This window comes from Lissotriton helveticus, chromosome 11 (genome assembly GCF_964261635.1).
Source record: "Lissotriton helveticus chromosome 11, aLisHel1.1, whole genome shotgun sequence".
Taxonomy (NCBI): Eukaryota; Metazoa; Chordata; class Amphibia; order Caudata; family Salamandridae; genus Lissotriton; species Lissotriton helveticus.
In genome coordinates this window covers 923,414,263-923,427,222 of record NC_136072.1, presented here as the reverse complement: position 1 = coordinate 923,427,222, position 12,960 = coordinate 923,414,263, and the positions used below count along the sequence as shown (strand labels likewise).

At 46.7% G+C, this 12,960-nt stretch overlaps 1 protein-coding gene across 18 annotated transcripts in view; it reads right to left on the bottom strand.

Moving 5' to 3' along the window:
- Nucleotides 1-12,960, bottom strand: part of MTMR3 (myotubularin related protein 3) — a 1,335,997-nt gene that overhangs the window by 557,173 nt on the left and 765,864 nt on the right. For all 18 annotated transcript variants that reach the window (XM_078667211.1, XM_078667215.1, XM_078667214.1 and 15 more), the window contains one exon: nucleotides 8,203-8,331. In XM_078667211.1, the coding sequence (XP_078523337.1) occupies nucleotides 8,203-8,331 (129 nt within the window). The remainder of the gene's footprint in view (nucleotides 1-8,202; nucleotides 8,332-12,960) is intronic.

The following is a 12,960-nucleotide window of genomic DNA, read 5'->3' as shown; positions in this document are numbered from 1 at the left end:
TCCATCAGCCGTCAAGAAATTTAAGTTCTGCCTCCCTTGCACTCGCCTAGATGCCACGCTTACACCGAAGCAAAAGCAGAGAATGTTCTTTGTCTTACATAGCTGTGAAGACCTCAAACAACCTCCCAACGCAGCTCCGCACCATCTCCTCTCTCCTTTTCTTCCAAAGAGCACTCAAGAGTGGGCTGTTCAAATGAGCCCCTGAGACCAGAAAGCGCCTGGGTACCCTATCGGGTGATCAGTGGCGCTATATAAATCCAGTTTGATTAATTGATTGAGAGCCAGGATTGTGGCTGAAACTTTGGGATTACAGCATGAATGTCCAGGACTCTCGCTCCAGAGCGTACACACGGAACTGCACTGTGCCCAAATACTTCAGATGAAGAGGGGTGTTTTACTGAGTCTGGTGTGACTTTGGCACGTTGATGGTGAACCCCAACGAATGGAGGAGGTTCGCTGTAGTCTGGAGGTGGATGTTGAGTCCACCTTCAGCAGTCAGTTGTCCAGCTAGGGGGAAGAATGGAAACCCTGACCTCGGATGATGTGCTGCAACTAAGGCAGTCACTTTTGTGAACATCTAGAGGGCACTGGAGAGGCCAACAGGAAGCACAGCAAACTGAAAATGCTCTTGAACCATCAGGTAACACCTGTGGACCTCCTGGACAGGAATGTGGAAATATGCATCCTGGAGATCCAACAATACCATTCACTCTCCAGGATCCAAGGTAAACAAGAACTGCACCAAGGTGAGCATTTTGAAATTCTCCTCTCCCAAGAAAGGCTTTGGGAGGGGAAAGATCTAGGTTAGAACGATGGTATGCATCCTTTTTCAGCACCAGAAAGTAAAGGGAATTTCAACCACAACCCACTTCTGATGCAGGTACCCTCGCAATGGCTCCTTTGGTTAAAAAAGCCTGCACCTCCTGATGAAGCAAGGAGAGGTAGTCCTCTGAAAGCCAGTCTGAGGATGGTGGCAAAGGTGACAGGGTTTCCAGAAACAGTAGAGCTTAACCTTGATGAACAATTTGAAGCACCCACTTGTTTGATGTTATTGTTTGTCATTAGGGCAGATGGTGCCTGATCCGGTCTTCAAACGGGTGACAGCATGGTGCTGAAGCATGCTAAAAGTTCTTGGAGACTGCGGAAGCAGGAGGGGATTAGACGTTATACTGGCTTTCATTCCACGTCATCTGTGGGAACTGCGTAAACGGCCATGAAAGGGCTGGGAAGCCGATGGACTTGAGGATATGGTTGATATTGTAGATGTAGCTGGGAGCCCCTACTGTAGCCACGGAATGGTGAAAGGTGGAGGGCGGTTGATATGACACCAGGTTGGGTCACAATGACTTGGCAGTGACCCAACTCTCCTTGAAGCGCTTTTGCGCTGTATCAAGCCATCAACGGACATGGCCATCAGTGCCGACTGGACGCCCCTGAGAAGCCAGTTGATCTCAACCAAGTGTGGCGGTGGAATGCCACAATGGATGAAATGGCCCTGGCCAGTGAGTCAATGGTGTCCAATCCACACCCGATGGTGAACTCTGCTGTATATATGGCCTGGTTAACAATGGCTTGGGCCTCCTGCAGGACCATGGGCAGAACTTGTGCAACAGAGTCCCACAAGGTGTGAGAGTACCGACCCAAGAGGCATGAAGTTTTCACCAACTGCAATGCTAAGCTGGTAGAAAAGACTATTCTCTTCCAAGTGTCCAGCCTCTTAGAATCCCTGTCCGGTGGAGTGGTAGGGAAAGAGCTAGGGTTGACTTTAGCGGCTGAGTCCTGCACCACCAGGCTTTCGGGGGTAGGGTTCTAGTTGAGGAAACCTGGATCCCCAGGTGCAGGGCGGTGGCAACGAGCAATCACCCTCTGCACCGGTACACCTGTGCAAGGCTTGGCCACGGCCCCCAGGAGAATGTCAGTGAGAGCTACATTAAAGGGGAGAAGGGGCTTCAGAGAGGATAGCCCAGATTGAAGCACCTCCATCAAGACGGAGGTCTTGACTGTGACAGAGGAAAGTTGCAGGTCGCGGACCCACTGTGCACTCCTCACCACCATGACGAAGGATGCACCTTCCTCAGAAGCAAGTCCTGGAGGTGAGGCCAGGCCCGAATCTGGAGACGCATCCAGACTACTTTAATCTTATCTCCCTTCTCCTCATACAAATTATCCTATGGTAGGAAGGGCCCAGGTCATCTGTTGGGTCAGGGAACCCATAGCCGTTATCATCATCACCCCCAAAGTCCAATTCCGCACTGGGCCTATCAAAGAACAGAGGCAGTATGTCCAAACTGTACATCGGAGGTCCATCCAACACCAGTATTGACGTCGAACGGCACCATGATGGTGCCGTATTGGAGTCAGAAAGAACAAAGGGTCTCACTTCGTCAGGTGGTGCCTGTGACGTCAGAAGTGGCTTCTGAAGAGCTTACTCTGGATCGGACTCCAGGCTCAAAGCCGAGATCACACCCGGGTGCCAAGCTGGTGTAGGGTCTGGCCCACCAGTGACATTCCAACTAAGTCACCTCTTGGCTTAGTGGAGCCCAAAGTTGCACCAGCGGTGGCTGATGGCCCAAAATGGATTGCATGAGTCCATAGAACTCCTTAGGTTGGGAAGGGATTGCTCTGGCTCCAGAGAATTCAAGGAGGTGCAGAGAAAACCTGGCCTCCGGTTCTGCAGGAAGAGTGCAGGAGTGGGGCCTGGAAGCAAGAGGTCTAGAGAGGGAAGACAAAACGCCTCAACTACTTATTTGTGTACTTCTTCGATTCAACCTACTTTGATGATGACAACTTTGACTTTGAAGATGACCAATCACGAGACCGACTCCCAACACCGAGGCCAAAATTTGCCTTAGGATTAGGACCAGACAACACAGAGCCTTCTTGTACCATGCCACTGGAAGCTTAATCACTCGCTGCTGGATTGCCTCTGGGTTCACCGACTAACAGTCAGTGCAGGCCCTGGAGTCATGGACCGACACCCAACATAAAAGGCAGACCAAGTGGGGATCAGACACAGACATCTGTCTTTGACATTCCCCAGAAGGTTTGAAACCCATATGCTTAATAAAGGACATGGCCCTAGCATACTGGGAGCAACAGCACAAAAAAGGTTGACAAAGTGGTAGAAAAGGTTGGTCAAAAAGTGACTGAGGTAGTTCTCTGTACCCGCGACACGGCAAGAAAGGAACTCATGCAGGTACGCCGGGGAGGAGCCTATATGGGTACCGCACACGTCACTTCCAAACTGGATTATGTTAATGCAGAGCTGCAGAAGCCACCTACCAGTGTGCAAAGGTGTTGTTCAAGTTTTACAGATCCACTCGGACACCTGGGTAGTATTCTAAGTTGAGGAATCTGAAGTTACATGTTTCCATTAGAATATCATGCTTTTTGATGAAAGATGTCCAAGAACATAAGGTCCGCAGAGACTGGTCTGAAACCTTTCAGCAATCTGTTTACTAACAGCAGGGGCAGAGAAATGTTTGGAAGAAGCAGCCAAAAAAGGGTGTATGGGGGCCTCATCAAATGGGAGAAGAGGCTAAGGTGAACAAGGTCTCAGTTTCAGGATACCTGTTAGCAAATTTGCTTTTGTCTTCTCAGTTTGAATGTAAATCCAAAATGTTGCCAGTCCTGTGGATAAAGAAAGTAAATCAAGCATACTTTTCCGTAGGTGGGCCGTGGGTCAATTCTGGAGCAGACTTAGGCAAGGTACCTAGACCACTGGCAGGTTGAAGAGCCAGATAAATGTCAGCATCTGTATAATGAGGTGGCGGAGTGAGATTCTCCACCTCCACAACATCATCATTATACTGTAGCATTTGTTAAGTATGTGAATCGGATCCAAATTTGACCTCCATCCTGGCTAATCTCTCACTCCTAGGAATAGGGGTGCAATAGATTTATAGTTAAAGCATGACAGCACTTTGGTGATAGAGTAGCATGACGGAGTCAGAATCCTGGTAGAAAAAGGGTGCGACTCCATAGGTGACACTGTCAGCACCGGGATGGGCTGCTAAAGCCCAAGGCTATTTGGAAGTATGGACAAATTGTGTGGTCTTTCTCAGGGATTCAAAGCCAAACCAGACTCCGAATTCTATTTGGAAGCATTCTAAAGGGGGTCAGTCGAGACAGGAGCCGATGGCAGACACATGGTGGAGATCCTGCAGGCTCCATGAGGATCCAGGGCGCTTCAAAGGGAGACCGAGATATTTAAAAAATCTGCAGCATGACTTTTCTGAAGGCAATGATCAGCTGTGGATCTAAAGACTTCAATGAAAAGATAAAGTACATATGCTCAAGGATCAGAATGAGCTTGCAAGATGAGGAAGAAGCTGGGGAAGTTTCTCACGGAAGCAGAATACGGATCAGGTCCAACAACAAGATAGTCTTGGATAAGAAAAGCTCAGTTTGCAGTACTTTTCATGAGGTGTTTCTGGGCTGTCTCAAGATTTGAAGTTGTGTTTAGTTCCCAGACAAAAGTTGTGGAGGGCTGTTAGTTCTGCGAGTGCATTATCCCACCCGTGGGAAACGTCACCTAGCTGCACACTGTGTTTAATTTCAATAAAGGTAAACCAATTCACGAATATCCATGCTATGATTTTTATTTCATCACTTGTTCAAATTCTTCATGGTTATGATTATTTTCATCATATTAATGTGTTAGTATGCCCAATGCATTTCGGGGCTTGCCCTTCTTCAGGGGTCTTTTTTATATGTAAAGAAAAAAATACACAGCCATTCACGTTATGGTCCAGCATACATTACACAATAGCATCCAATATTCATGTGTACACTCGAATTAACCCAAAGAAAAACATACTTACTGCTTTTGTTTGTGTTGAAAAAACGATATTCAATAAAGTTTAGTGAGACTGTGTTCTGAGTGTATAACCTGTGTATTAACTGTAAAAGAGAAAATAAGAGAAAGAAACATCCCCTGGTGAGTAACGTGAATGGGACATGCTTCAGTGGAGCACGGATAATACCAAACCAGCCGTTTAATACACTAAACGAAAAAACGCTTACGGTTCAGAATCAATCAGCTTGTGTGTAATCCTTATAATCACGAGAGATTTAAAATGGGTAGAGAATCTGTGAAATAACATACAACGCCAATGGTTACGTGCTCATACATTAGTGTATTGCCGTCCTTATTCATAAATTGAAATGTGACAAACTTACAGAGACGGTGTCGGTAAATACACGATGTTTCATTCTGTCGATAAACGTTGTAAAACTGTAAACAAGGAGTGCAACTTCTTAAAAACCAATATTCTGCGAGCTAGTATCATGAAAACCAGTAACCACCCGTACGCCATTCTCTTAAACGCAATGTAAACTCCCACTTACTTCAAAACAGTCTGTAACGTTCCTCCCCGGGATCCGCCATCACTTTCAAAGTTCGTCCACCCGTCGCTGGGATAGAACGTGATACGTCAGCACGACGTATAAAAATGGAAAAGATACTACTACGGCCCAGTCGAAAACAACAGGCCGGAAAATAATTCAGTGCCAGTGTCAACCCGAAAACTACAACGAAGTACTCGAACCAGTAGCACGAGGAAAATGAAATAAAAAATGAAGTGAAATACACACAAGGTTATCGAACTCAACTGCGAAGTGCGGTCGGAGTGACGCGTACCAACACGTGACAAAGACCCCTGTGTGAATAATACGATGAGCCTATCTAAGAAACCTGAAACTTAGAAAACATATTTAAAGCACACAGTAATCTTCATACTGGAAGAATAGTTATTACATATGTCAGACAATAGAGTACCATTAATGTTCAGACTGGGTAAATAAATCAGCTTCTATACATATCAAAGGGAGAATCAAACAATGTTACATAATCTGAAACAAGAATCATGTTGACGCTTATATATTTTCTAAAGGAAACAGTGTAATTCTATGCGTTCATTTAGTCCTTTGGGATGAGCAGTATTGAGGAAATTAATCCAGTGCACTTCCCTGCGTAGTAGGTGCTGTGTATTGTCTCTTCCTGGAAGTACTTTTACTTGTTCTAGTACTAAAAAGCGTAACCGGCTAGGATTAAGATTGTGAGCGTTACAGTGACAGACCAAAGGTGATTTGGAATTTTTAGTACAAACATTACTTTTATGTTCAATTAAACGTTTCTTTATTTTACGTTCCGTTTTGCCCACATAGGCGAGTCCACAAGGGCATTTAATCATGTAAATTAGGTTGCTGCTGTCGCAGGTCGCTGTAACCTTCAATTTGATGGGTGTTCCTTTGCTGGGATGCGTAATTTGAGTAACTTAATTATGGCGTTACAATTACCACAATTGTGGCACGGTAATGTCCCTTTATGTGCCAGTGTTTTACTATCATCGGCCTGATTTAAAATTTCCTTGATGTTCCTAGTGCGCAACTACACAAATCGTGGTGGCTTTGCAAAAATTCCATTAAAATCCTCCTCCAATGTTAGTAGTGGCCAGTGTTTTAGTATGATCTTCTTGATGTAGAAACTTTTGGTTGAATATTTAGAAACAAATGTAATTCTTGATTCCTCTGCGGTTTTCTTGCAGATGTGAGTAATTTCTCTCTTTCAATGTTTGTTACTTTGGTTACTGTTTCTTCCAGGATGTTTGCTGGATAATTCCGATCTCTAAATTTCCCAATGGTAGTGTGCATGCTATCTTCAAATGACTCCTATGTGGATGAGATTCTTTTCTGTCGTAACAATGGAGAATATGGTAGGTGTTTTTTCAAGGCAGGCTGATGGAAACTTTTAAAGTGCAAAAGGTTGTTCCTGTCCATGGGTTTGGTATGCACTGTGGTATCTAAGACTCCATTGGCGTGGTGAACCGTCACGTCCAAAAATGTTATTTCCTCATGGTAAATGGTGTGAGTGAAACTTATTCTGTCATTGACTTGATTTAAGTTCTCAATGGCTTGGATCAAAGAAGATTCAGGTCCCTTCCACAAAATGAAGATATTGTGAATGTATCTTTTAGATAGCACTAAATGTTCTGCCCATTCTGGTTGGTTCAAAATGTGGTATTGTTCTAATCGATACATGAAGATATTAGCGTAGGCGGGCACCGCACAATTCCCCATACCGGTACCAGACGCTTGAATGAAGTATTTCTTTTGCCACTCAAAGTAACTATGATAAAGTGTAAAATGAAGAAGATCCATTAGAAATACCTTTAAATCTTGATCCTTATTGGTAGTCATTAGAAATGACTTCACTGCTTCCAACCCAAGGTTATGGGGAATCGATGTGTAAAGTGATTTTACGTCTATGGTACATAAAATCATGTTTGCTGTGAATTTGGATATCTGTAGGGCTGTTACCAATCTTTGTATTCAATATGAGTGCTATTGCTTAAAATTTATGATTCAGATATAAACAATGTTATCAGGATTTTCAAAACTTTTTACTAATAATAATTTGATTTGTGATGAGTGCATGTGTGCAAACTTTTTGGAGTAACCAGTAACCGCCTGCTTTTAGATGTATGCCCAACTCCCCATCTTTTGGCACAAATTAAGATTTGGCCAAGATGTAAACTTTGCACTGCAGTGTAACTGGTATTCCTCACACCTCTAATTCAAAATACAGACTACCATCAACCATCCTCTCTGCTTTTCCCCTACAAGCCTATGCTCTGGGGGAACTTAATACTTATGGTTTATCCTTTACCACTTATATATTTTTTATTAACTGAGTTTTATCGACATTTGATTTTCATGATTAGAAGATTATTACTTTTCTCTATTGTTTTGCTTTTTTAATATTTTTTTCTTCTACTCTTTCTCTTCTAACCTGGGCTGCTCCCCTACACTGCTTGCTTCATCTTGTTTTCTTAGAAAAAAACTACAAGATAATAAGTATTGGATATGCATATGTAATTCTCTTTTAAAGGTTTTCTTTTAAGAAGTCTGTATATATTCTGGCAAAACAACCAAAAAAGGGGTCCTGCTTTTCCAGGTTCACTGAAAAGCTGACTTACTTAGACAACATAAAGCAGGTTACATTAAACACAATTCTAGCAACTAGCAAGCCATTTAATTCCATAAGAGCAGCAAAGTAGAACACAATTTAGCAGTAACCGTCAAATAGCGGGAAAAAGCCATTTAACCCAACTCATGGTCTGCAACGCATGCCAGAAGTAAGCAGCTTCCCTTCCTAAAACTATTAATACGTTAAAACTATGTACAGTTAGGTACACTCACCTGGGCATTCACAACCCCCACCCTTGGCCCTGTTAGCTACTGCTGCAGCATAAGAGCGAGCATCTAAGATGAGTAACTTCTGGGGTTGAATAGCTACATTCTCCGCTACTGCGTTGGATAGGGAGGAATCTGCATTGGAAGAAAAAAACAGTTTGGATTCAAGTGTATTTGCAGATGAACAACCTGGAAATTAAAATCGGAAAGGTAGTATTAGTCATTTTCAAACAGGAAAATTCAGATGGTCAGGACGGATGAAAACTACCTGATGTTTTAGACATTTGTTCTACAATGCTTCATATACTGATGTTGGGGACTGAGGGGAAGGTCGGGATATCAATATCGTACTGGTGTGATTTGAGTCATGAAACAAGGCCAATACTCATGTACATGTCGTAAAGGTCATTGTTTTCAATTGAACCTGTAAAAGAATCACAATTAGTTGTTTGTGATAAAAGCATTACAAAATAAATAAACCTTGTGGAATAGTCAAGAAGAGAGGTGACTGAAGCAAGAGTTGGCGAACCGACAATGTCTTCACAACAGTAGTCCTTGATTTTTGATAGACGACAGACCAGGCTAACCAGTAGCTATTTCAGATATACCAATAGATGAAGCATCAACAATTCAGACATTAAGAGTGTCTTAATTCTAAGCTAGGAAACATGATCCTTACTTAAACAAGGCTATCAGGTAAAGACTTAAGACAAATGGCAATACGTAATGAACAACTTACTTACCTTCAGTAACGAAACATTGGTAGTGATAAATTCCTTGGCTTAGTATTACCTCCAGGCATCAGACTGGATCCGGAAAGTTTTCGTCAGCAGTACCCCTTGCGCATCGGAAGGTGGCGTTGTGCAGCTCCGTGCCGGTCGTTGGCATTGTGGTCACCGAGATGATGTTGCGGCAGCTACTTAGACGCCGCACTCGTGCCCTGACGTCAGTTCTGTACACGACTTTCCACGCCAGAAATGCAGAGCCATGCAAGATATGGACCACTGGTGTCTTGAAACTAGGGCCCTGAAAGGGATGACCTTAACCCTAGAAATAAGTTAGAAGAACGGGGAGGATGGGTGGGGCGGTAAGGAATCTTTCACTACTAATGTTTATAACAGATATATCATTACCAAAGGTAAGTAACTTGTTCATCTGAAAGAAACACATAGTGATAGATTGCTTACCTTAGAATAGATGCCCCAGCAATACCAACCCCGGTGGTGGGTCTGCGAACCAAGATCACACAAGGAAGTCTCGGAGAACAGAAAGACCAAAGAAGCCATCTCTCTGGACTTGGCTGTCCAGGCAGTAGTGCTTAGTAAAACTGTGCAGCGAGGCCCAAATAGCTGCCTGACAGATATCTTGCAGGGGAACACAACGTCCCAATGCTGTAGTGGCTGCCGTCGACCTGGTGGAATGGGCGCGCAGCCCAAAAGGGCTTCCGTTTTAGACAGGGAATAACAGGCTTTAATACACAAGACGACCCAGCGGGAGATAGTCCGCTTGTGTACGGTCCGACCTTTCTTGGCGCCAACGTAGCCAACAAAGAGCTGGTCATTCACCCGGAACGGTTGTGTGCGGTTCAAGTAAAATGAGAGCGCACATTTTGGGTCCAGACAGTGGAGCCTCTCTTCCTCACTAGAAGGATGCAGAGGAGTAAAGAAGGTGGGCAAAGTAATGGTCTGCCCACTGTGAAAGGCAGTGACAACCTTTGGCCAAAAGGATGGACGTGTTCTGAGCACAACCTTGTCCGGATGGACAGATAGAAAATGAGGTTTACAAGAAAGAGCCTAGAGCTCACTCACTCTCCTGGCAGAGGTGATGGCAATCAGGAAAGCAGTCTTCAAAGTCAGCAGACGAAGACGACAGTTGTGAAGAGGCTCAAAGGGAGCGCACATTAAATATGTAAGAACGAGATTCAAGCCCCACTGTGGCATTACGAACGGAAATGTAAATGTAATGTATTTTGTAAAGCGCACAGCTGCCCCAATGGGGCGCCCCGGTGCTGTATAAAGCTGTGGAACCCTTCCTGGCTCTCCCTGTGAGAAGCCCCTCCTGGGCACCACCAAGGTGAAGCCAGGCATCCCAGTGTTGTAGGGGCCGTTGTGGAGATTAAGCAAGCTATTGCCCAGAGTTGCAGCGTGGGACCCATGATTAGAGTAGGCGCCGTGGCGAGAATTATCGAGTCCGTGGACATTGAGCTCAATACCCTGCCACGTCAGGACTTGAACCCTGGTCCCAGGCCTGTTCTCTGCTTCAGAGTCTGCCGCTCTAACCAGTGAGCCTCACTTCTCAAGGAATAGGAGGGAAAAGATGAGTAATGCCTTTAAGAAATCTATTTACAACAGGGGACTTGAAAAGAGAGGGCTAATCAGGGAGCCTGAGAAAGGCCAAAATAGCAGAAAGATAGCCCTTGATAGTGCCCAGACCAGAGCCCTGCTGGGCCAAAGAAAGAAGGAACATAAGAACTCCTGAATAAGGGACTGAAAGGGGATCCACACCCTTTCATGTGCACCATGCCACAAATGTATGCCACCTGCAAGGGTATATCAACTTAGTGGGGGACGCCTGGCAGCCAGAATGATATCACAGGCTTCAGGAGGCAAGTCAAAAGGAATCAACTGCCGGAGCTTGGACAGGTTCGGGTGGAGGACAGTCCCCTGCTGCTGCGACAGAAGATCCTCCCGGAGAGGCAGTCGGATCGGGAGATCGATGGTCATACTGAGTAGCTTGGGATACCAAACTCTTCAAGCCCAGTCCAGAGCCCCAAGAATGACTTGGGCCCGGTCGCGCCTGATCTTCTTCAGCACTCTGGGCAGAAGTGGTATGGGCGGAAAGGCGTACAACAGACCACAACTCCACTCGCGACGAAAAGCGTCGCCTAGCGAGTGCCGCCTTGGAAATTCCAACGCGCATAATTGCTGACATTGCGCGTTCTCTTCGGTGGCAAATAGATCTAACCAAGGCTCTCCCCACTGTCGAAAGAGAGCTTGCGCCATGTCAGAGTGAAGACGCTATTTGTGATCCGTCAGGCACCTGCGCCTGAGTTCGTCCACCCTGGCGTTCAGTGAACCTGCCAGGTGTTGAACCACCAGGGAAATGCCCTGCTGTTCCAGCCATGTACAGAGGTGCAGAGCCTCCTGACATACGGTCCACGACGCCACCCCAGCCTGTTTGTTGCAGTACCACATGGCGGTGGTGTTGTCTGTGAACACCTGCAAATAGGATCGCCCGAAGCTCCAAAAGGTTGATATGGAGACCGGACTCCACCGAAGACCAGAGGCATCTGATCTCCCCCTCTCCGATGTGGCCCCCCCATCCCAGGAGGGAAGTGTCTGTCACCACTGTGTGCTCCGGTTGGGAAAGGGAGCGGGATGTACCCTGGATCCAATGTTGGTTCATGAGCCACCACTGCAGCGCTGTGCAGTGCCCTCCGAGATCTGGACGTAATCGGACAGGTTCCCCTGATGCTGCGCCCACTGGAACTTCAGGTCCCACTGCAGAGCACGCATATGCCATCTGGCATGAGTGACATGCAGGAGGCCATTTGGCCCAGCAGCCTCAGGGTTATCCTGACCGAAACCCAGGATAGAGGCCGAAAGATTGGAATCATAGCCTGGACTCGCCGTTCTGGAGGATAGACTCGAAACTGCGTCGTATCCAGACCCGCTCCGATGAAGAGGAGCTTCTGAGAGGGAATCAGGTACCACTTCTGCACATTAATGGAGAACCCCAGCAAATGCATGCAGGAGGTCGGCGGTAGTCTAGAGGTGGGAGACGACTAGCTGGGACGAGGCCGCCTTCAACAGCCAGTCGTCGAGATCGGGAAAGGCTGGAACCCCCTGATCTACGCAGATGAGCTGCCACCACCGCCTTCAATTTCGTGAACACCCGAGGGGAGCTGGTAAGGCCAAAGGGGAGCACGGTAAACTGAAAGTGCTCGTGGCCTACCGTGAACCGCAGGTAACGCCGGTGGGCTGGCAGGACATCAATGTGGAAATACGCGTCCTGCAAGTCCAATTCTACCATCCAGTCTCTAGGGTCGAGAGCAGACAAGACCTGAGCCAGAGTTAGCATCTTGAAAAGCGATTGATGTCTCTGAGGTCCAAGATAGGACGCAGGCCCTTGTCCTTCTTGGGCACTAGAAAGTAGTGGGAATTACAACCACATCCTATTTCTGGTGCAGAAATGCCCTTGATGGACCCCTTGGCCAAGAGGGCCGCGATTTCCTGTAAAAGAAGTGCCAAATGATCCCTCGATATGCGGTGGTACTGGGGTGGCATTGCTGCAGGGGCAGTCTAGAAGGGGAGGAGTAGCCCCTTCGGCCTATTTGTAAAACCCACATGTCCGAAGTGATGGTGCGCCAGTGGGGGAGGTGATGGCGGATCCTGCCGCCCACTGGGGTTTGATGGGCCTGAAAGACGGGACTAGGACAGTTTTGGGGCAGTGGTGGCCGGAGTGCAAGTGGACTGACCCGCCCGCTGGCCCCCTGACCCTCCTCTGCAGGTCCCCCTTCGCCGCCGCGCTGAGACTGCTGCTGCTGTGGCCCGTGGCTCTGAAGCAAACGTGCTGGGGCGCCCCGTCCATGGCCACAAAAGGAGCGAAAAGCAGAAGGCGAAGGAGCGCGAGTGGCCGAAAGGCCCAAGGACTTGGCCGTATCCCACAGGTCCTTAAAACTCTTCAGTGCACTATCTGCCTTGTTGCCAAAAAGGCGAATGCCATCAAAGGGCATGTCCATCAGGGTGTCCTGGACATCCCCCG